Genomic DNA, 22,939 nt, shown 5'->3' with positions numbered 1-22,939 from the left:
CTGCAATGGAGGTGAGGTTCTTTTTTCTGAACCAAGCAACATCAGACCTTTTTTAGGTCAATAGGACAGAAGAATTGAACCAGGACCAGTTGATAAAATAAGAACGTGACAGCACATGAAATTTACAGACTAAAAGCTTGTTGAGTTGAGTTATTCTTTAAAGGCAAGGATCTCGCAGTTCAGTTAGATTCCCGCGGTCACACTAGAACACAGCAAAACAGGGCACGGTTTTCGTTTACCTTGAAAACTTTATTTTTTCAGTCGTTGCAACTTATTCCTATCACGTTTTTAAACTATATCCTTGTTTAAATGCCTTCATATATGCATTGTTGTTCAGAGAACATTACACTGCTCCTGCCAATGATCCCATTGAGTTACATGCAGATTATGGGTGGTGGATAGAAAAAGAGCCAGTGTCATACATGCCGTTTGTTATGCACAGCTTCAGTTTTTCAAAGCTCCATTACCTCTCAACTTAAAAAAAACAGAGTAACAAAACAGAACAATGTGAGTGCATGGATACCTTTCAGATCTGCCCAAACTATTCATGAAATATACTGTCATTGCAAACCGTGATTATAAAAAATAATAATCAAAGGACTTAACTGGTGTTAAAAAAACAATAGCACACGGGTGATTTCTGATGCAGTTACTGCTCTTTAATTGTTCGTCCACTTCAAACTGATCACAAACAACAGCCTGTCCTTGTGATAATGATCCAGTGTTACTAAGAGAAGTGAATATGGAAGTGTGAATAAAACTTCTTTTTTTTAAGCAATGTAAAAGGCTTGTTGAACACATACAATACCAGCAATCAAAAAGTAGAGGAAGAAATATGAAAAAATGAATCAAAAGTAAGGATGGCTCTTCTAATCGTCGTCAAAGTTCTGTTGTAAAAGGAAGTTGGCGGCCAAATTCTCGTTCTTCTCACAAGCAAAGTAGGCCTGTATAACAAGTCCCTCTGGAAATCCTAAGGCTTTTAGCTGGAATGAGAAGAGAGAAGTTTTACAGATGAGCAAATAAAGACTTAAACAAGGATATATAAGCTTGTGTCTATTGTTTCAACAGTCTCTACTATGTGAGAATATAACTTGAACAGAAGATTATGGTCATCGGAGAAGCAGCGATGAAGTTTGGATTCATTGAGAAGGTTAGCGACAGTGTTGTGTTCCCCCCTCACCCGTTCGATGGCCTCTTTCTCCTGCGGCGTGACCTGGATGTAGCTCATCTGACTTCCGCCGGGTGCATCGGTCGCCACCCCCCCGGCTCCCCCTGCTCCTCCGGAGCCGCCCCCGCCACCGACTGGCACGCCTTCTGGATTGGGCTCATTCAGCATCTGAATGAACTGCTCTTGGTGGCTGCTAATCTCCTACAAATGGAGAAATCAACAATAAAAAAAAAAAATGGGGAAAAAAACAGAACAGAACTTAATTACCACCTTCCGGTTGTATGTTTCTGCCAAACAGTCAAGTTGCAGGAAATATGGTCATAATCTCCCTTTCTGATGCCGAGTTATGACACTGAATATCGTCATAGTGAAGTTGGCCTTTGACCTTTTGGATATAAAATATCACTTCATTGTTTTATCCGTTATGTTAAATGATGTTATAATGTGGGTATAAAATCTTGAAAACGTATTTTATGAGGTAACAAGGGACATCGACCTTTAACCTTTGGCCACCAAAATGGAATCAATTCATCTTCGAGTCCAAGTGAACATGTGTGCAAAATCAAAAAAACAAAAAAATCCATCAAGACATACCTTGATTTATCACGTTCACAAGGAAGGGATGGACATGGGGTTATGGACCTTGACCTTTGACCACCATATTCAAATCAGTTCATCTTTGAGTTGAAATGAGATTTGTGCCAGATGTGATGAAATTCTGTCAGGGTCTTCACAACGGGAGGTCACCTCGACCTCGACCTTTGACCACCAAACTCAAATAAGTTCATCCAAGTTGAATGTCCGAGCAAAATTAAAAAAATGAATTTCCTCAAGACACTCCTTATATATTGCGTTCAGGAGAATAGGACGGTTGTGGAGGTGTAAGCATCCCATGATTCCGTGTTATATATTTGGATTTAGCAGCACAGAGGGGGCACTAACATGCAACAGATTTAAAAAGGCTAAAATCTGACTATTATTCTCTAGTGAGGGTTGAGGTCCAGAGACACTGGTTTCTACAATTCTCATAATTCAACTCAAATCTCAAGTCAAACTTTAGACAGTCAGCTCCCCCAGGAGTCAATGAGGACACTGCACAGACTGATTAGTACTTCTTAAGAGGAGGATTGGAAGCCTCAAGCCCTCACAAACTGAAACATTGATAATTTAAAAAACAGATCTGTCGTCTGTCAGTGCAGCACCTGCAGCAGCTCTGGGTTTTCCCTGCCGATCTCCTGCAGCAGGGCCGGAAGCAGGGCGGCGTTCTGCTGGATCAGCTGTCGCATCACGTGGAACTGGGGCTGATTTCTCAGGAAACTCAAGGGGTTGCCTGAGAAGTCGGAAGTATGATTCAGGAAGCATGAGCAGTAACATGCACCAAGACAGACATGGAAGAGATAATAACAGACTACAAATAGGAGCTCACTGAGGCTGATGGGACTGTGCAGAACAGTGTGTGTCATTTACCTCCAGCACTTGAAGATGAGCCAGTGTTGGCGGGGACGCTGATACCGCCCAGGGGTACAGCTGAAACTCCGCTCACTGGAGGTACCACTGCCTCGGGCCCGGTCCCGTGGTCCTGATCTCTGCCTGGGATGCCCTGTCACAACAGTCATGGACAAGCTAGGATCAGACAATCCAGAACTACTAGTAGTCCCACTTGTAGACCCGTTGTGTGTTTTAAAAGCACACTGCTGGATTGGTGCATGGCCCAAAGACGCCGGCGTGACAAAGGTTCTCACCGTGAGCAGGTACTCCACCGCTCGGTCTGGGTTGTTGAAGCTCGCTCTCAGAGCCGCCACCACCTGCTCCCTCTCGTAGCCCATGAGCATCATCTCGTTCACCATGGCGTCGTATGACGGGCCCGTCACTACGGGAACACAAGACACAGCAAGTGTACTTCAGTCGTGGAACCAGAGAGTCTGTCAAGTCTTGTCTCGGGAACAGCAGTGTAATGAGCAATATCTAAAGCGTTTTAAGAAAAAAAATAGGCCCGACCACTTCCTAATTGTGTATATGTACAGTATATATATTTGTAATACAGTGTCAAGTTCTGCTTCAGTGTTGGACGTTAAATGTGCATGGATCATTTAGTTTAAACCATGGGAAACTGCCAAGCCTCCAGAAAGACATAAACACAGGTTTTAATTTGAAAAACATGAATAATCTTAAAAAAAAACAACAACCTTAACATGCCACTTAGTAAATCATATAAAATATCACTATACTGTGAAGCAGGGGGGCAAGCTCTGCTCCCATGTCTTCAAGGTTACATAACATAAAACACAGCTAATCTTATGACAGAATATTAAACACAACATGGTCAGTTATGCATTTAAATGCATAACAGGGGAAGACAATTTCAGGAGTTATCATAAAGACTAATAAAAACAAACAACTAACATCAAACACTGAAAATTCATACCGGTGGCTACATAAACCATGATAATTAACACCTGAAGGAGTTGCTCTGAGTAAAACAATATTCGCAAAAGTTCAGAGCATGTGGCCGTGAGGAACTGTGGGATTATGTTTTGGCTGAGCTGCAGCATCAGACCATTTATTGATTATGATACATCAATATCAGCACACTATGGATACCGACAAAAAAAATAATTTAAACCAACAAAATATCCTGTTCATAATTGCACACCTGTCAGATGGAGCATCTATAAAAAGTCTTGTAATGACAAACAGATTAGGTTTAGAAATGCAGCCTCACCTAGATTTGAAACTGCCTCATCAATTAGGTTTGTGTTTGTCGGGGCCTCGGAGCTTCTGCAAGAGAAAACAAGACCTCAGTTCCTAAAGCAAGACACATGGAATAAGAGACAAATAGCTAAAAACAAACATCTTCCCGTCTTTACCCGACTGGGGAGGAAGCTGGTTCCACGGTTGAAGATTGTCTCTCCTCTGGCTTGTCGTCTGTAGGGGCGCGCTCAGTCGTATCTTCCGAGCCAGACGATGAGGCGGGAGGTGCTGCGGAGGACGCGGTGCTGGGAGCTGAAGTGGAAGGTGAAGGCTGCGGGTCGGCCGAGGCCGTTTTAGTCTGTAGGACGAGTTTTTAAAATGTAAAAAAACCATCACTATACCAGTATCACTTCAGTTATAATGGGACAATTTGCACGGGACAAAATAATACTTCACAGTAGGAAGATTTGGACCGGATTGAAAAAGTTTCTCTAAACCTTTAATCAGTGCAAAATCCAACCTAAATATAGTCCTAAATGCATTTCTAAGAAAATAGTATTGATATAAATGATTTCTTCTTCCTACTGCAGCTATAAGAGAATGTCTGAAGATATTCTTATCTTTGCTGAGAAAAAGTTATCTAAAATTTTACAAATAGGAGTGAACCAGAGCCAGGCTCCCTTCTTCTGACTCAACGGTTGGCCTTTTAGGCCATGTGCACCAAATAAAATATGTATTGATAATCCTTAATGGCTGATAGCAGAAAGAGAAAGTTACTAAAACTAATCATAGTTACATAGAAGCACGTAATCATAACATTCAAACGCATGATGTTCCACAAAAAAAATAAAGATTAAAATTTCTTCACAATACAATAAACTGACATTTACTCAAAGTTTACTTTATTTTTATTGCCAAACCTTTGTCACCATGACGACCACAAAGTTCTTCTCATCGATCTTATACTCTTTGAGGGCAGTGTCATCATTGAGGATTTTACCTGCAAAGAAGAAGGAGAAAAAAGAGTCACATCTCTGTTGGCTTGACCTGCCATGAACTCTGAGACAACAACGTGCGAGGACGTAACAAAAGATGGTATCATATTGTATCACTGAATAGAAGATTTCCGGGCTGATAAATTTCCTGCTTTTGTCACCACATCTGGTTCTTTTTGTTGTATTTGCAGGGATGGGGAACGTTTGGCTTCTGGGTCGTATGTACAGTCCACAAAACAGTTTGATCCTGCCTGCAAGGCCATTCATAAATACAAAAGAAACTCAAATACACACAAAAAAAAATAGTATACCCATATAGTAGACTAACGTCCTTGAGTGTGGTTCCCTCTGGCTGTAAGCCTGTCAGGTCAGTCAGGGTAAATGCAACATGTAAGTAGAGGTTACTGTCATCACTGACCGGCTTCATGGTGATTATGAAGAAAAGAAAAGTAGACTATGTCGTGCCGACTATGTCGTGCCTTCCAAGGGAAACTGACAAAAGACTTTTTTCAGACTTTTATTAGAATCCAAGAAGTGTGCCTAGTTTGTGGAGATATAATGAAAAAGGCCAATCTTTATGCAGCTGACACACGTTAAACTGGATGAGTCGCGAATGCAGTTGGCAATGAAGCAATGTAGTTAAAGCCCCTTGTCGGAGATTAAGTGGTCAACAAGCAGCCTTCACAAGACCACGTTTCTTCTTAAAGGGGCAGTAAGGGATTTTGGAGAAAGCTCATCGCTCTCTTAGTGGTTGTTGTGATTTCAGTGCACTGACCAGGCCGCAAACCCACAGGGAATGCTAATCACGTAGCCTCAAGCACATTTGCTCAAATACTCACAGGCAGCATTCATCATGTCTATGCAGGTCATTTATACACTTTTTTCTGAAGTTAGAAGTGTTTTTCTAATCTGACGTGATGTTCGTACGAACTCACTGTGGGAATGTGGGAAAATGTAAAATTTAAAATAACATGAAAATGTTCTTGCATGAGGCCCAATGTTATGTAGGTAAGTTTTGAGGTCACAGAGTGAAATCGTCAGGACCAAGAAAATAAAGTTTTTAATGTGATACGAAAAGAAATGCTGAAACCTGCAGGTCAAGTTTACGATTGAGAGGATAATTTGCCCTTTTGTCTGACAATGATCAAAAATATTATGAAGAGATGCTGAAGTGAAGTCCGACTGTTTCTGCTGCTGAAGCAGAGAAGTTAATGTGTGATGTCATCATTTCCACTGAACTGTTCATTCATGGCCATGAGTAATATTGATCAGTGTGTGGATCATTGTTCTAATAAAAGAGATAGTATTACATTTTTATTACTATTTATGGTCACAGTCTCCTCGTGTTGTTTCCGAGCAGCAGTTATAGAATTAGAAAGTAAAACACTTTCAGAGATTCTGTCGGGAACCAAATCACCTTTATTGGGTATATGAAGCTCTAATATTAATGAGATGATGTATTCAGTGTGATAAACTCGCCTCCTGTTTATCAGAAACAGTTTTAAAGCCAGAGTGGACACATGAAAAGTCTGGAACAGCAACATGGTTCCACTCATCTTGATCTCCATTATTTGTCACGTTACTCTAAACTCTTAAGTCAGGATCCTGTAGGATGATAACTCTGGTTTTCCAGTGATCTGATTGGTCGGTAGTTGGATCGATGACTGACTGTGATCTCTTATCTCGAAAACCTCACCCGGAGCAGGTTAGCGATTCATCATAAGTTACCATGGTGATTTATCCCGGTTAGAAAAGAAGCAGCTTTGTAGGAAGGAAAACCCAGAGTTAAACCTGAGGTTACCCAGAGTTAAACCTGAGGTTACCTCGATAACAGCAATTCCTGCTTCGTAGAACAGGCCTGGTCCAGGAGTTTGCATGCATCAGAAACACCTGTGCTTTTCTATGCCTTTTTAGTCAATATCTGGGTACACAAACTTACATTCATAGCACTATGTATGTCATCTCCCCTGCAGCACTCACGTAGCCCCACAGCAGCACACTGACGGCCAACTCCAGGATTCAACGTTGGCACCAGGCAGTCGCTGTGGCAGTCCTGGCTAATCTGATCCAAATATATCTATCTGGATTCATGTGACCAAAGAAATGTGCTGCCAATATCCATCAGACTCCTTTTCATGTTCTTTGGCAAAGTTTCATCTTGCATTTTTGGGAGAATATCGGGTGGGGGTTATTTACTTTTACAGAGGCCGTTCACGGAGGCTGACTTCTGTCGGAGTCCTTCGTTCTGTCTGATCAGTCACTGAAACACCAATTTCCACAGATAATCCCTGTGCCAGAAGCACTTTACTTCTGTATTTCTCAAGGGCAGATTTTGTAAATATCAAATTGTGACCATTGCGCCTCCCGTTTCTGGTATTATGGCTCTTCCCATCCCTCCCAACCACTGCTGCAACCATGATTGTCTTTTTTAAATGATAATAAGAAGTTCAAACTAACAACTTTTATGCCACAATAGTTAAGGAAACACTCTCCCTTCTCAACTGACAGCTCACTATTGCAACCCATTAAAGAAATGCTGTGACACAGACTGCATTTTCTTACCATCCAGCTACTAACTATTATCAGAATCACATATACATTGCATCAAAATCCATAAAAAGTACAATTAGATAATCACCCCAAAAATGGAAAAAAAAAATAAAGCAGGAATCTCTAAACCTGCTATGCACATATTCTGTGTAGATTCTGACGGCACAAGTAGGAGAAGAGAAACTCTTATCAAGAGACAGGAGGATTTATGGAGGTTTCAAATTAGAGCTGCAGCAATCGGTAGATTAATCCACGAGTCAACAGACAGAAAAATAATCGACGCAACAATTTAGACAATCGGTTCATTATTTAAGTTATTTATCGAGAGGAAATTTCTTTATGTCTTTGGGCTGTTGGTCAAAGAAATTGGGCAAATAATTGTCAGAAAAAATAAATAGTCAATACAATCATTGGTTAGAAAGGTCAACGGCGGGGGGGGGGGGGGGAATGGGGACACGACGACATACCAGCATATATCAGTTTCTGTGCAGCAACTGAGAAGATTTCCTTTCCCTTCTCCTGTTCAATCCTCTCTTTTAAAGTCTTCACCTGTAGGGGGGAAAAAACAAGAAAGTTCTTATTTGTCACCACACTTTTTACACTTTTCCAGTCCTTAATATGTAACGTTAGCACGAGTTTAAAAAAATAAAGTACAGTCCTGTGCAATGCACTAGGTTCAGCATCCTAGTATCATAAAAATAAAGAGTTGACTGGAAAGGACACTTCTGTTGACCCATGAACCATGTCGACTCACTGACAGCATGACCAGAGCTTTACACTTAAATCCAAGTTCATGAACTGTACTGTTCATGTTTTACGTAGCTATAAAGACTTTAAGTTAGAAGCTGGCTTCCCTGAGCGAAATGCTAAAAGGTCAAGTGTTTTTGAATGAATAAAAGAAACACAATGGCCTCCACACCTCAGTCGACCACATGAACCTTCATTGGAATATAACATAATGATTAGTGCTGGTTTACACTCATTTGCCTAAGTTACACTGCGAAGCTAATGTCTGACTCATGACAATCAAAAACGTCAATTACCTGCCACTCTCATGTTGACGTATTTAATATGTAATAACAGTGGTAATCGCCATCACTTCCTGCTTCATACTCTAAAATGCTACAGCTAATGCTAGGTGAACCTGTGATTGTACTCTTTCTACACCATCTGGAGCCTGGAGCGGGCTCCGGCTAAATGCTGACAATGCAAACTACTCTTCCGACCAGTGTTAAATAAATGACTGGATTCGGCCGCCGGCTCCGCGTCGAACACCAGCCACATCAGACTCGCAACAGTCGGTCGGTTCGATTCAAATTAAATCAGCGGTCGCGTTCGCGCAGACTTGTTTCTCGATCGTCAAATGGTGAAAAGCCGAAGGACTCGGCTCCAGGACGTAACCGACCCCCGCTCCACCCCCTCCACAGAGGCATGGCTGCAACTCTCACCGTCTCCTCTTCGTCGATGTCGACTTTGAACGTCTGCTGCTGTAAGGTTTTCAGAGTTATCAGCATTTTGCCGACCGAGTTTCTGTCGCCGCGCCTGGCCTGAACGGTTTGGATCCAACTTGCAAGACTCTTGGCTGTTTTTGTTGGCTCATTACAAACTGTCAGCCGCCATGACTTCTCGCCTCTCTTCTTCTTCTTCTTCTTCTTCTTCCGTGTGAGTGAGTCCGGCCACAGCGCCACAGCGCCCCCGCTGGTTGACTGTCAGCACCACAGCGATGTGTCACTTCTACGGAAGAGGATTAGGGACAGGCTTATCAAACACATGATAAGAGGAAGGTTTTCTGATTTACTTTTTTTTTGCATTTCGAGAATAACGTTGACACGTCCAGAAAAACGTTGAAATGTGGAGGGAAAAGTCGAACTAATTCAGAGTATATATATATATATATATATATATATATATATATATATATATATATATATAGCAATACCTCCATATGAAAATATTCCATAACCAGGAATATAGGGTTATTACTGCATGGACATGAATGCGTTTGTTAATGCTGTAAATTGTCTATGTGCCTTCAACTGTTTAATATTACGAAAGTACTGCATCATATTTCATGTTTCCTTATTTGATTTACACTTCATGACTTTTTATGTTTTTTTCCCTTTTGTCATTGTGATTTGCACTTCAGGGCCACCATAGTTTTGAATTTCTCTGCAAGATAAAACCAGATGTAACCAGAAACAGAAACACTCAAAGTTAGGTACAGTATTTTATGTAAATGTTCCAACCCTACAAACATTGTTTTAATTTAATTTATTAATAAAATCCAATAATTTGACGAGAGTCAATTTGATTAGCGGCTGCTTAAGCTGAACATCATGAAATTAACATAGTTATGGTTGTTTTACAAATATATATATATTTTTAAGTTTGAATATATGACCTTTGTGGTACAATTTCTACAAATACCTCATATTACTGTGTAGTCTTATATCATAAAAACATACCATAAAAGATTTTTTGTAGAGCCCCTTGGGAACTGTTTTCATGTATTTTATTGTCAATAATTTTCATCATGCCATATGGTGCAAGGTGAGAGGGGGGGACTTATTAAAAAGAAGAACATAACTTTTAAAGGCCTCTCCAATTTTCCACATACATTAACAAACAGACTGCTCATTTATGGTGTAACAGTGAACATTAATGTTGATTAACTCCACTGGGATGGAGGTACAAATATAACCTGATTCATACACCCTTACTAACCAACTCAGAAACACTCACACCGCTCTGCCCTCAAGCAGACTCCAATCCAGCTGAAGACATGACAGAGCAGCAACTCAACCATGCAAGAAGCGAGTGCACTGTGGTGCCATCAATGTTAGCGTTAGGAATCCTTTGATAAATCTAACATCTTGATGTGTCTGTGACTGTATAAATGGGTCTATTAATCCTTCTGTCCACTCCTCACCCTTCTATGTCTCCCCTCAGTCCTCTGTCTGTGTCATCCAGTTATTACAGCAAGAACAGTGGCCTCGTCCGCCTCAATCTGAGCACACACTCACCAGGCGTTCCTTATGCTGCTTCTCTAAGCAGCAGCAGCAGCAGCAGCAGCAGCAGCAGCAGCAGCAGCAGCGTCCTCTTTTCCCCTCTCCCCAATGTGGATGTGCCTCTTGCTCCTGTCTCCAGGGGTCGTCAGTCTGCCATCGGCCCCCACTGCAGTGGTGAGCCACAAAGATTGCAGTCTGATCTCTGGTGACTTGGGAGATATTTGTAAGTGATGATGCTAGACATGAAATAAAGAATCGGCCCCTCCTCAAATAGGCAGGGGAAGAAGAAACACAGATGGTAAATTGAGACTTTCAATAGGAAGACACCAGAGACAGACTACGTGCTGCTTTTTCTTGTTTAGAGATATATTGGGAAAAAAAAGAACCAGTGACAAATGGAACCATAGCTGATCAAAATAGCTTGTGGTATGTGGGGTGCAAGTGCTTCAGCATTTCATGCATGTACATAACATGCACACAAAGACGTACACAAGCACACACATTCACACAATGCAGCCATTTGCAGGGTTTGTGGTTTTGGTCAGCTGAGCTGTTGCAGAGTGCTTGGAGTGGAGTAGTGAATGAGACAGAGAGAGAAGGAGGGTGGAAGGGTGTAACACAAGAGTGAAGGCCACTGAGATGCCTTCTCAGCCCGGAGCTATTTCCTGTGGACAAGCTGCCGGCACTATTATTGGTCGTCCCGAGGTCTCTGGGGACATGTTGCAAAGGAAGTCGTACATGTCACAGGGAATTGGAAACATGTTGCAAAAAGCTGGAACGGCTAACCACGAATGATTAAACCGGAGTGTTTTTTCGCTCAGTATCACCAGCAAGTAGACCGTTTTCCATAAGAGCGTACAGCGACACAAGTGGATACGACGAAGCTGTACTGCCGGGGCCTTGAACTACATGACAACATCAGCATGCCAACACTCTCATAATGTCTCTGTTAAAAGGTCGATGTTTTAGCAGGTATAATTTATTCATAATGTTTTTACCATGGTCTCTTTACCATGCATCTTCCTTTGAGAATCAGACCCAACATAAATTGCTAGTGAAATACTTCAGTAACATCAAGTGCTGACAGTGATTGTTTCTTAAGGAAGAAGCCATAAAGGGCGACACTTTCCCCACTCGCCCCATGCGGGCGGTCTCGTGTTCTCTCCTTCAAGCTCCAGTCCTCTACCAGAGGCCTGAGAGCCTGAGGGTTCTGCGCAGTATCTTAGCTGTTCCTAGGACAGCGCTCCTCTGGACGGATATCTCGGATGTTGTTCCTGGAATCTGCCGGTGACCCAGAGTTACAGCCCAGAGTGTTTGATCATCACCGATCATCACTTTCCGCATCTTTTCTAGGACCTCTTTCAGCCCTCTGTGTTTTTCGAGCGTCTCATGTTCCTTCTTCTTGATGTTGACATCACTCGGGATTGCTACATCCATCACAACTTCCTTCTTCTGTTGTTTGGTGACCATACAATGCCCGGTTGTTTAACCATCACCAAGTTCATTGGTGTGGATCTGGAACAGATGTTCGCACAGTTAAATTAAATTCCGATATAATGTAGCACACGGTCACAACCCAATCAACCATTATCTGATAACTTTATTATCAAGTTAAAAAAAGACAATGAATTACAATATTTACAGAATATCCAGAGATAAATGGAATAAAATTGTAAACAATCATTCTAGGCAACATCACAACCCACCATCAGGTAATCAGATTTATATGGGAAGAAAGGCAAGAAGGAGAGATTCTAGTGTCAAACTATGGAGACAACAGTCTGAAAAGAGAAATGCATCAGAAACAAACTAAACATATATACAAGTATCCAGTGTGTCGTCAGCAGGGGTTCAACTTTGGGTAAACTGGGGACATTGCAGTCTATGGACTGCACACAGTGAGGGATTCATAGTCATTTCCTATTAAAATGATCACAGAACAACAGATAATTTTGGGTCGACGGCTTCATCACCCAGACTGCACCAGTTTGTCTTCCGGTTTACACTGAGCTTTCAAGCTGCCTTACAAAGCTTATTACTACAACAACAGTTTTCAAACAGTTTTACTTTCAAAGAGCTACAAGCTGGTCCTGTAAAACAGAAAAAAAGGTCTTTGAGATTCAGCACCAACTGAACCGGTTTTGAAGTTATTAGAAAAGGACAGAGGAGCAGAATGTGGCTGCTGCAGTCCCGCTTGTTGTTGACTAAGTGTTGGCCTCCTTTGAACAAGCTGATGCCCTTACAGGCCATGGATAAAAGAGACTGGAGTGTCAGATTTTACATTAGACATGGGTATGCTAGATTTCTGAGGGATGTATAGGTTGACTGTCGACTCAGACGGTGGCCAAGCCCAGAAGAAGACCAAGCAGTTGGAAGAAAATGCTCCCAAAGGAACACATTTTTTCTCGTCTCTTACATTGCCACGATTCTCTTTTTCAAAATAAAAGCACTGGCTATTAATCTAAAGAGAACTGCATCGTTTTCCTTCATGTGTTTAAATATTGTACAACCACACAGCTCTCCTCATCTGCTCGTTTCCCATTACAGTACAAAAAAGGGAGATATTTTTCATTGCAACCAGACATTGTACAACAGCGTAATAATGTTGGATTCGGGACTCAAAAAGCCCCTAAGGGTTATCTATCATCTTTAGATTTCTTTTTTTCTTTTTCTTTTTTTAAAAGTAAGTACACCTAAAGGAAAAAAAGGGGTCAAAGTATCCTCTCTGAAACACCACAGTTCAAACACTTAACGAGTAGTTTTGTTTTTCTATACATGGCTGCAGACATGTAGTTTATCTGGGATCCCCCCATAGAACTCTAATGCTATAAGTCTACGGTGCAAACCCAGATTTCCCATTTCCATCAAAGTTTCAATGCTCCGGAAAGACAATCACAGCAGCAAAAACAGCAGGCTTGGTAAATATTTTGGTACCAAGAACACAATTAGATCAACTGCGTTCCTCTTACTAATTTGATAGTAGCAGTCAATTTATCTCAGACTGTTTAAGTTGCTTATTGGAATTGGATATAAATTTGACTTAATTGCTCTTCGCGTCTCATAAGGCTTTAGGGCATTCAAGCAGCAAATCCAGCAAATACAATCTCTGCCTTTTGTCAATATCAACACACATGATGACTTTGTCTAAAATGAAGCACACAAATGCAGGCTACGACAGTTGTGTCAACACAGGGTGAGAATTTAAAGGGGTTTAAGTTGGGGAGGGGGGGGGGGGGGGGGGGGTGGGGATTTGACACCTTCGAGAAGTCAGTCTTCAACATACAGTCCCAGTGGCACATAAACTCTATATATGTGGAAACAAATGGTTTTATGGCCTTTCGACTTTCTTCAACTTGTCTTTTCAGTGTGTAGTACAGTAGTAGTGACTGTGCGTGAAAAACACGGCCATGTCTGTGGCGTCAGCCGTGCGTTTCTAAAGGGACATTTTGATGTCGAGATTTGAGAGTTTGCCTCGTTGCTCGCTGCCAGCTTGTCAGTCATTTAGAGCCCGGAGATCCAAATATGGACACGGTGGGGGAACCTGAATGGAGTTGAGGTAATCAATCACCTGTGCTGACTGCGGAGGAGCGAGACACCTGACGCAGTCACGCGAAACATGGCTATAGACAGACCCATTTTAGCATGGATTTTCATTTGTGGTGCTCACATCATCGGATAACAAACAAGCATACCAATGAAGAATCAAAAAACAACATAAAAAAAACATCACTAACTGTTTTCCTGAACAACTCCCCGTTACCTCGTGAAGGTTTAATTTGATAGAAGCTCCAATAAAGTCCAATAAACTTTTTCAATTATTTGAGTATAACAAATTAACAAATTTCACCTCCACTGGCACTGACATATTTTCTCATGAATATTTTTTTTTCGACCTCAACATTGTTTTTGCTCTAATCTGGGTACATGCTAGACAGCGTTTTGTTGTTACATTAAAGTTTAATCTGATCTGATCTTAATTAGATAACAAAGCTACACGACACACATTAAGATGAAAATTGTTCAGGCCATAAATTCTTATGGGAACAAATTCTGACTTTTTATGTTGAGAGAAAAGTTGGGCATTTTCTTTGTTACTTCCTAGCCAATGACTTGTTTTCTTAAAGCAGTTAAAACCATGATGGGGCCACATTTTAAGGCACTTGCACGCTGGCTTCAGCACTCAGACATGGTGCAATCCGATCGCCCACAGGATCACACTGGGCGGATCGCTGAGAGATGTCTAAACCATCCCTCATTAAAAAGTAGAAAGAGCTGTGGAAAGAGCTGGATTCTGGCACATCCAATCACATCCAATACTTTGCACTGAAAAGACAAGTGTAATCTCTGTCTCTTGGTCAAGATGCCACTACTGTTAAGACCTGCGTTTATGTTCCAGGATACCCCTTAACGGACTCCCTGCTCAAAAGGGCTCAACATAACTACGTTGAACATATCATTTGATCTGCAAACAGTGCAGGTTAACTGGGACAATTGGTAACCTGGATCACAAACAGCATGACCAGGTAAAGGACATTTAAACTATTACCATTCCCCCCCACACTTTCTTTTTATGGTGAAATTACTGGACAATGAAATTGTACATTAAAATTTGAAGGGTGCCACAGGCTGAAGGCTTATACGTAGTATAATATTAAGGGACCTAAAATATAGCAATTTGCTACAAACATTAGGGGAAATTGTCAGTAATTCTACGAATGAATAAAGCGTGATCTGTCATTTTGCTAAAATACATAAGGTGCGACTCTTCCTCCAGGAATACTTCTACACATTTAACACAAGGCTAAGATGAAAAAAGTCTCAAATTTCAACAAGAAACAATAAAAGACAGTTGGGGCCACGGTTGTAAATGCTTTCATATCTTGTTTCTTTCTTCTAGGCAAATTTACAGTAACCCTGTTTTGAGTGGGCGGGGGGGCGGGGGAGGGGGGGGGGGGTAAAAGGTGCTTTCAATAATAAAATGATTAAATTTAGTTTAATTGTTTTGGACAAAATTCTTTATAAATAGTTTAATTTCATCTAGGTGGGATCTTTCACTGTAGATTTGACCAGAATGTCAGCAATAAAGAGTTCTGTTCACTATTGGTTACCAATATATTAAGATCTGTCCTAGGGGACCGCTCATTTAAAGAGCTCAGTCATTTTATGCAGCACAACCTAATACTTATATATGTAACGTCTAAAATCTAATAATGTTCCAACTCTTAAGAAGTCACTTTTTTTTCCATTTCAATGTTTTCATTTCCTTTGACTTTCAATTTTAAGAGCCAACTCAGTGTTGATCCTACCCAATGTTTTCCCAAGAGGCCACAATCTTCTCAACCAAATTGTTGATCCTTTTTGGTGTCAAGCATTTCTTTGTCCTCCATATACTGGCTTTGACTTCTCAGTGTTAGATCAGCAGTGTTCCCTTCGTCATTCATGTTGCTGGACAGGTCCAGCCCTGTGTCCATCAAGACAGAGGAGCCAGTGGAAGAGGATGCTGAGGCCTCTATTGCTGAGGTTGTGCTGGTGTCCATCTGACTGTTGTTAACCGTCCTGAAAATGAATGGGGCAAAAATAAGCACTGATAGCATGTGAAAAGATCAATGACTATACAGAAAGATGGATGACGTGGCCTCAGCCCAAAAGTGAAGCCAAAACATCTGGATAGCCCCCTGGTGGCTGGCTACATTATAGGTCATAAACCCTGCCAATGTTCAAGTGTTCATGTTTCTGATAAGTTTTGTTTAATTCGTTTTTTGATGCTACAGAAAACAGGCCAAGACATCATGATTGACAGCTGAGATTGATTTGTGATTGGTCGGGCGGGTGCATAAGCAGGACCCCGATACCACTGTTCTGCTTCGCGATCACTAGTGCGCAGACGAATGACGTCACCAGCGCAAGATGGCATTGACTGTATCTGATATATTTTAGCCTCGCTTTCATACAATGTGAGGAAGGTGGAGATGTGTCATCCATTTTTGTTTACGGTCATTGATTAAAATAACACTAATGATGGAAAAGACTGAATTTTACAGATAGACAGATTAAACACATTGGTGCTCGGAGCTAAATACTCTAGTGACCATGCTAACATGTCAATGTCTGGCAGGTATAATGTTTACCATGTTTACTATCTTGGTTTAAGATAAGAAGAACCTTCATTAAAGAATGTTTAGCATGCTAAACATTCTTTAATTAGCACCAAACACAAAGCACATCTAATTGACAATTGATTGATTTTGCAGGTTGTGATTAAATGTACTGAACAAATTATGTTCATGTGGCGTCTAGCACCATTTGTTGCCCGACGAACAATCAGAGGATCAGAGTTACCAGCTTTCATCCCGAGGGGGACAATGAAAGCATGTGTCAAATTTGAATGTCGATTCAACAAACAGCTCGCTCCCAAGGAGAGAGTACAGAAGAAAAAGAGGGGGAAAAAAATCGTACTAACATGCCATGTCGAAGGACATGTCGTTCCCACTCGAGGCTGTTGGTGAAGCAGCGTCCACAGAACTCGCAGGGAAGACGCTTCTCAGCACCACTCGGCCCGGAGCTGCTGTTGCTGCTGCTGCTGGTAGGAGATGCAAGGACCTCTGGGAAACAGAGTTCAAATGATAAGGTTAGTCTGAGAATACATTATGAAGCAATAAGTATTGTATATGTAAATTTGCAATACATAAGTAAAACACCAATCACCAAACAAAAGTGTTAAATGCATTAAAAATGAATGTTGGATGTCTTTTGTAGACCAGTATATTTTTCTGTTTATTAAAAATTTCCCCTCAGACAGATTATAGCCCAGAAGAAAATGAAGAAAATCAAATCAGAATAACAATAGGACTTTGGCTTCTTTGGCAGACAAATAACTGGAAATGAAGGAAACTATAAGATGTGACTTCCAAATAAACAACATATTCAGGAAAAGCGATTGTTTTTTTGTCTTGTACAGCACATTTATTTGGCTTCAGAAGAGACACAGTGGAGAAAATAAGTGAGAACCCCAAAGACAGGGGCTTTTCAGCAGATCGCATTAAGAGAGAAATCTGCTGTGAGATCGGCTCATGCAGCAGTTAAACAGCAGCGAGCAGTGTTTTTGACCCGACAGGCCAGGTGTGAAGTACACACAGCATTTGCTCTTTCAGCGGCTGCACTTGATCCTACCTGCTATAGAGACTTAGAGGTGTTCTCACTTAAGCGTGGATTGTTTTGGTTTATGTTTTGAAATCAAATACGCCCCAAATCAAACTTCAAGTTTGGCTTTAGCTCACATTTTACATGCTATCATTTTGTTTATTAATGATCCTTAGATCTGTGTCAGTCTGTACGAGTGAATAATAAGTGACACAATATGTACAGAATGTGGAGTTTTTTTTTATTCAGCTACTGTAACACAACAGTACTTCATTGATCTTCTGTTTTTACCTTGAAGGCCCGGCCTTTCATCCAGCACCCCTTTAACTTCCTCTTCTTCCTCTTCCTCTTTGATGTGGTCCTCTTCATCGTCCATCTCCCTCTGTTCATCCGCTAAATTTTCCATAATTGCCATTCCTCCGTCGTCGTTGTCGTCATCGTCCTCCTCCTCCTCCTCTGCATTTACTTTTCCATCTGCTACCATCAGCATCATTTCTCTCTCCTCTTCCTCCTCTGCGCTGCTCCCTCGTTCCTTTATCATCTCCAGCTGGTCCAGGTTGACCCGGCCCATCAGCTCGAAGTTGCGGATAACCTGATCAGAAACAGGAGGTTTTCATCAGTTTAAAAAAAAAAGTGGATTTTTGTTGTTAAGAATATCTTTGTGTAAAGGCAAAGAAATTGCTATAGACGTTTTGTAGTTGGTTTTGTTTTCCCCCAAAGCACTAAAACACCAGAATTAGCGGTATTTTGAGGGTGAACGTCTCAGTCAAACAGTCAAAACTTTCCAAATACATTTTTAGTGTTTGCTGTAAATAAAATCCTCATTTTAACATAGACCGATGGTTTGATAACACACCAGGCACATGTCATTGCATAAGCATCTTGTTGCACAGTAAATTATCATTATTATTTATGAGTAATTAAAGTCTCCCACACTCCTTAAAGACTCATAGTCCTGCAGTCGACTTCCGAGCAGAGAATCAGCTGTAGCTCTCTGTCTCTCTCATTCTCACTGCCAGGTCTACAATGGCTATTTAAGTGCGTCCATAAACTGAGGCATACATTTATAATATTCAAGACAATAAAAGGAATTTACTGCCAGGTAAGCAGTGAAGACTCACAACTAGAGAGGTGCGAAAATGATTGCTGTGTGTAGTGGATGATGAATGATTCAAAGCTTATAAATTATGGCCTGGCTTCTTGAAGGTAACGGTCATGCTCAAGGCCGATTAGAAATATCTACAGGCTGCCGTCTTTGCTTTTTTTTTAACCTTCATCTACCAAACATCTTTACAAAACAATGATATCAATGCGGAAGATGCTTAACTCTGCAGAGAACCTCTTTCAAAAGTGTCCTGCTGAACTTTAATAAGAAGGATTCTGAAAAGGCATAACTACGAGACCCTTTCCTTTTCTCCTTTCTCTTTTTGAGGTTACACATTTGTCCATCTATCTCGCAGAGCTCTCATGCGCCGAGAGATGAAACCCTTTCTCTCCTGGATGTGGTTAGAATATCGTGAGGCTTGAGCAATCTGATATGTACCCACCCACTCATCTTATTCCATTGTATCAGTTGTCATTTCACTGATATTTTCTTATCTCCTTATGTCAAGGTGCAGCACCGAGGTCAATTTTGGATTTATAAGCTGGTGCAGAAACGCTGCTGTGAAGAAGACAGAAGTTTGAATGTAAAAAAAATAAGACGGGGAAGAACAGAGGTATTTTTGTTTTGTCATCAAGTTTACATGCTTTCATTCTCCTGATTGACTTAATGGTCCAATTTAATTGGATACCTCTAACGATTTCTCATACAATAAAGTTTTATTACACATGCTCAAGAACCACACACACACACAAATGTAAAAGCTGCATAGACTCATTAACTGTGTTTTCTCTGCTTAATTTCTCTGCACCGATTTGGATTTTAATGGGAACCTGCTGCTGGAAGTGATCACTTGTTACTGGGAGTATCTTATTCACATTTAACTCATAATCGAGGTTTAACTAGTCGCTAGTCGTCCACCGCTTATGTTGTCAGTTTCACACAAGTGAACAGGACAGACGAAGAGCTGCCAGCACTTACTGAAGTTTGGCCGAGTCTGAAATGTCCACGTAATCTAAGCAAGCCCATGTGCTGTTGCTGCATTGATTTGAAAATAAATCCCAGATTTTATTGGGTATCGATTAAGTTGTTTTTCTACTTTGCTGTATTGAAATATTTTCTGGACTCTGTTGACCAAAGACAAAACTCGTTTCAGTTTGATTGTATGAATCATTTCTTCTTAAGTCCTTGTTAAAGGTTCGGTGTATCTGTGATTCAAAGGATTTCTGTTTATTTACAGTTCAGCAGCTGATTACTGAGGATGTGTTTGATTCAGGAGCTGCGAATTGGATTTGCTGTATTACGTGATCTTTCAACAACCGTGGGAATAAGGACAGTTGAGTGTCACAGGCATCATTATTCCCTCATGTAAAAAAAAACAGCAGATGTCGTATAATTAATCGAACAGTGTGAAGCTACAGAGAGTTTGCAGGCTGTAAACAACTTGTGTGACCGCCATTAAGCCGACTGATGATTAAAACCCATTCTTATCAGTAAACTGCAGACTTTTGACACTGATAAGCCAGAAAGTCTTTCATCTGCCGTGTTTACAGTTGCGACGGCCATATTCCCTTCCACGTCTATTGTAGAAACCATTTACATAAGGTGCATGGATTTAAACTTAGTTACAGAAGACTTTGTGTATAACATCTGGACTCCAGCTGACCTTGTGCTCAAGGCGGAGATGCTCCTCGAGCTGACTCCGCTGACTGCTGTCATAATAGCAGAGCTGGCACTGGTAAGGCTTGATCTCAGCGTGCTTCTGCAGGTGCAGCTGCAGGGCCTGGTCGCTGGAGCATGTGAAGGTGCATTTGTGGCAACGGAACACCAGGCCCTGAAGGTGGCGTGACAGCTTGGAGCGGCTGACCTCCAGCGGAGCCACTCGCTCCTCTGGTGGAGGAAGAGGAGAGAACGATGTGGATTATGAAGTCGGAGGGGGAAAAGTGGTAGAGAGCAGGGGGAGAGCTAACGACATAATAGGAAAAAGGGGATGTGGGGACGCAGGAGAGATATCGAATGACATTTGTCACGAACACACACAGGAAACGTAATCAGAGTGGCTATTACCTTTTGGTGGGTTTGTCATTTTCTCAGTTTCAACATACGCACTTCTAGATAACTAACGAAAGTGTAAAAAATAAAAAAACGCACCCAAGCGCTCAGGAGAAAGTTTTATCAGCTCATCAGAGCAGTTCCTTCCCTCTGTGCTTGCTAAAGAGAGTTGTCTGTCAGTTTTTGTTCGCACCAATATTCTTATCCAGTAAACAACGCTTAAAAACAACAAAAAACTAAAAACTACAGGCTCCACTTGTGCATGTTGTTTATGTTACTTGTTATTATCATATGCTGTTATGTCCGATCAGCTCTGACACTAGACGTTTCTTAAAACAATTAACAAACAGCTGCAAACACAAAGATCATGAAGTTCTGCTCAGCTTAAAGACTGAAAATAAGAAGTATCTAAGGAGTACCAGCCTCACTCTGTCCAAACTTAAAAAAAAATAAAAATCTGCCTACCAGCACCCCTTAAGTTCACCAATTAACACGTTTCACAAGGAATTATGTGCCAGACATTTTTCAGAGCGCTGACTACCTGGCGTCTCGTTGTCACTGTGAGGACGCCAGACAACCAGAAGAGACTCCAGGAAGTCACTGCCCTTGCAGCTGTTGCAGCTGCAGCGGACACGAGCATGATCTCAGAGAGAGAGTCAGTCCTCTCATCTAACTCCAGCCTGGAAATACAGTCAGCCTATGTCCCAGAGTGTCAAACTATTCCCTTGAAAAAAAAAAAAATGCAGAGTTTGCGATGTGACTGACGCGTACCTCTGTGCAGGACAATGTGGTCGATCATATTGCTCTTGTGTTTGGTGTGGTAGAGGCAGAGGGGGCAGCGCAGGTCTTTGGGGAGATCCTCAGGTGCATTGTTGTTGTGACCAGCCTCCACGTGCATGTTGAAGCTGTTCCTGAGACAGAAAGAGGGGTTTAGTTTTTGTGCGTGTGTGATACTTTGTATTATTTCTATAATTTTCCTTTTTTTCCGTCTCTCCTTACTTGTAGCAGGTAAAAAAGGAACAGTCTTTGCACTTGAAGAGCTTCTTGCCACCGTGGCGGTCCCTGTAGTGCCGGCGAAGGCTCTGCATGTATCCGGAGCTGAACTCGCAGAACTCACAGGTGAGGACTCCGTCTGGCCGATTGTCCGTCCCCGTTGAGCCGGAGGACAATTGGCTGCGGGAGGCGAGCTGGTAATGACTGAGCTGCTGACGAACGTCGGCCGGCTCCAGGTACGACGGATCTGACAGAGAAATGGAGAAAGCGTGTTTATTACACCCCGACATACTGTCTGAATACATGAGAGCACAGACCTAGAGATACAGAACTTCTCTGCAGTTTGGAGCAGTGGTGCAAAGGAAACCAAGTACATTTACTAAGTAGTTTACAGATTTCAGGTATTTTGTGCTTTATTGTTACATTTTACGCTCCGTTATGACTTCAACAACAACTATTTTTACAGATTATTACAAATAAAAACAGCATAGAGACGACACATGCTCCCAAACCAATTAAGCTTGTGACCACTACTAAGATAAACATGCCTAGTTGTCACACTTCAGAAGTTTCTAAGCTGTGTGCAGTTCTACCCCCCCCCCCCCCCTAAAAAATGCAAAGATTAGAGAAAAGCCCAAAGAAAATGAATACAGATTTGTTTGGCAGAAGTGAGTATCTTCTCCTTTTCTTACAACATGTATTATTCATCGCTCTGCAGTTTTGGTATGTGGCCTTTGAAAAGAGCTTGACCTTTTGGTTGTTAACCACTGGACTAAACTACTGAAAATAAATACTGTTTAAGTCGGTTGCAGGGGCCACTCTTCTTTGGAGTAAGCCCTTTTACTTTTGATTTCACTTCTGAATTTAGCTGATGAACTTCTGTACTTACTAGAATATTTTCACATTCACATATACAGTTAGTAACATGTGTGCTTCTTCCACTTCTGGAAGTCTACTCTTCTCTTTAAAAAACAATAATAATTAAGTATTTTATGCTAATTTCAAAAGGTTTTGGGTGCCAGTTTTCAACCCACAGTATCCACTGTACATCCAACACACATTTCTGCACAGCAGGACGGAGTTTACTCTACTTCATGTCTTCTCAAAATTGTTTATATTTTTAAGAGATGTCTGATTACATGTTTAATGTTAAATAACATCCCTCCTTTTCCACTCCTCATTCCCCTCACCCTTTCTAATGAGCCCATAATATCAGTGAGCCAGCTCATCTTCTCGTCCT

The 22,939-nt window shown here is 41.4% G+C and overlaps 2 protein-coding genes across 2 annotated transcripts in view; both read right to left on the bottom strand.

The window, feature by feature from the left end:
- Positions 1–228: 228 nt before the first annotated feature.
- Positions 229–9,068, bottom strand: rad23b (RAD23 homolog B, nucleotide excision repair protein). The gene is made up of 10 exons (XM_035609343.2): positions 8,853–9,068; positions 7,872–7,953; positions 4,780–4,859; positions 4,036–4,217; positions 3,891–3,946; positions 2,911–3,038; positions 2,636–2,768; positions 2,371–2,498; positions 1,181–1,369; positions 229–983 (listed from the first exon to the last, which is right to left on the bottom strand). The coding sequence occupies exons 1-10, from the start codon at positions 8,916–8,918 to the stop codon at positions 870–872; spliced, it is 1,158 nt and encodes a 385-aa protein (XP_035465236.1). The 5' UTR covers positions 8,919–9,068; the 3' UTR covers positions 229–869.
- A 2,924-nt stretch (positions 9,069–11,992) lies between these two features.
- The window catches only part of znf462 (zinc finger protein 462), a 45,998-nt gene continuing 35,051 nt past the window's right edge, over positions 11,993–22,939 (bottom strand). The window contains exons 8-13 of the mRNA XM_035609341.2: positions 21,706–21,946; positions 21,478–21,617; positions 20,321–20,544; positions 17,844–18,144; positions 16,873–17,014; positions 11,993–15,968 (exon numbers count right to left, since the gene is read on the bottom strand). Of these exons, the coding sequence (XP_035465234.2) occupies positions 15,749–15,968; positions 16,873–17,014; positions 17,844–18,144; positions 20,321–20,544; positions 21,478–21,617; positions 21,706–21,946 (1,268 nt within the window). The 3' untranslated portion in view covers positions 11,993–15,748. The remainder of the gene's footprint in view (positions 15,969–16,872; positions 17,015–17,843; positions 18,145–20,320; positions 20,545–21,477; positions 21,618–21,705; positions 21,947–22,939) is intronic.

The sequence above is a fragment of the Scophthalmus maximus genome, chromosome 20, assembly GCF_022379125.1.
Source record: "Scophthalmus maximus strain ysfricsl-2021 chromosome 20, ASM2237912v1, whole genome shotgun sequence".
NCBI lineage: Eukaryota > Metazoa > Chordata > Actinopteri > Pleuronectiformes > Scophthalmidae > Scophthalmus > Scophthalmus maximus.
Note: the sequence above shows the minus strand (reverse complement) of the source record. Positions and strands in the feature narration are given on the sequence as shown.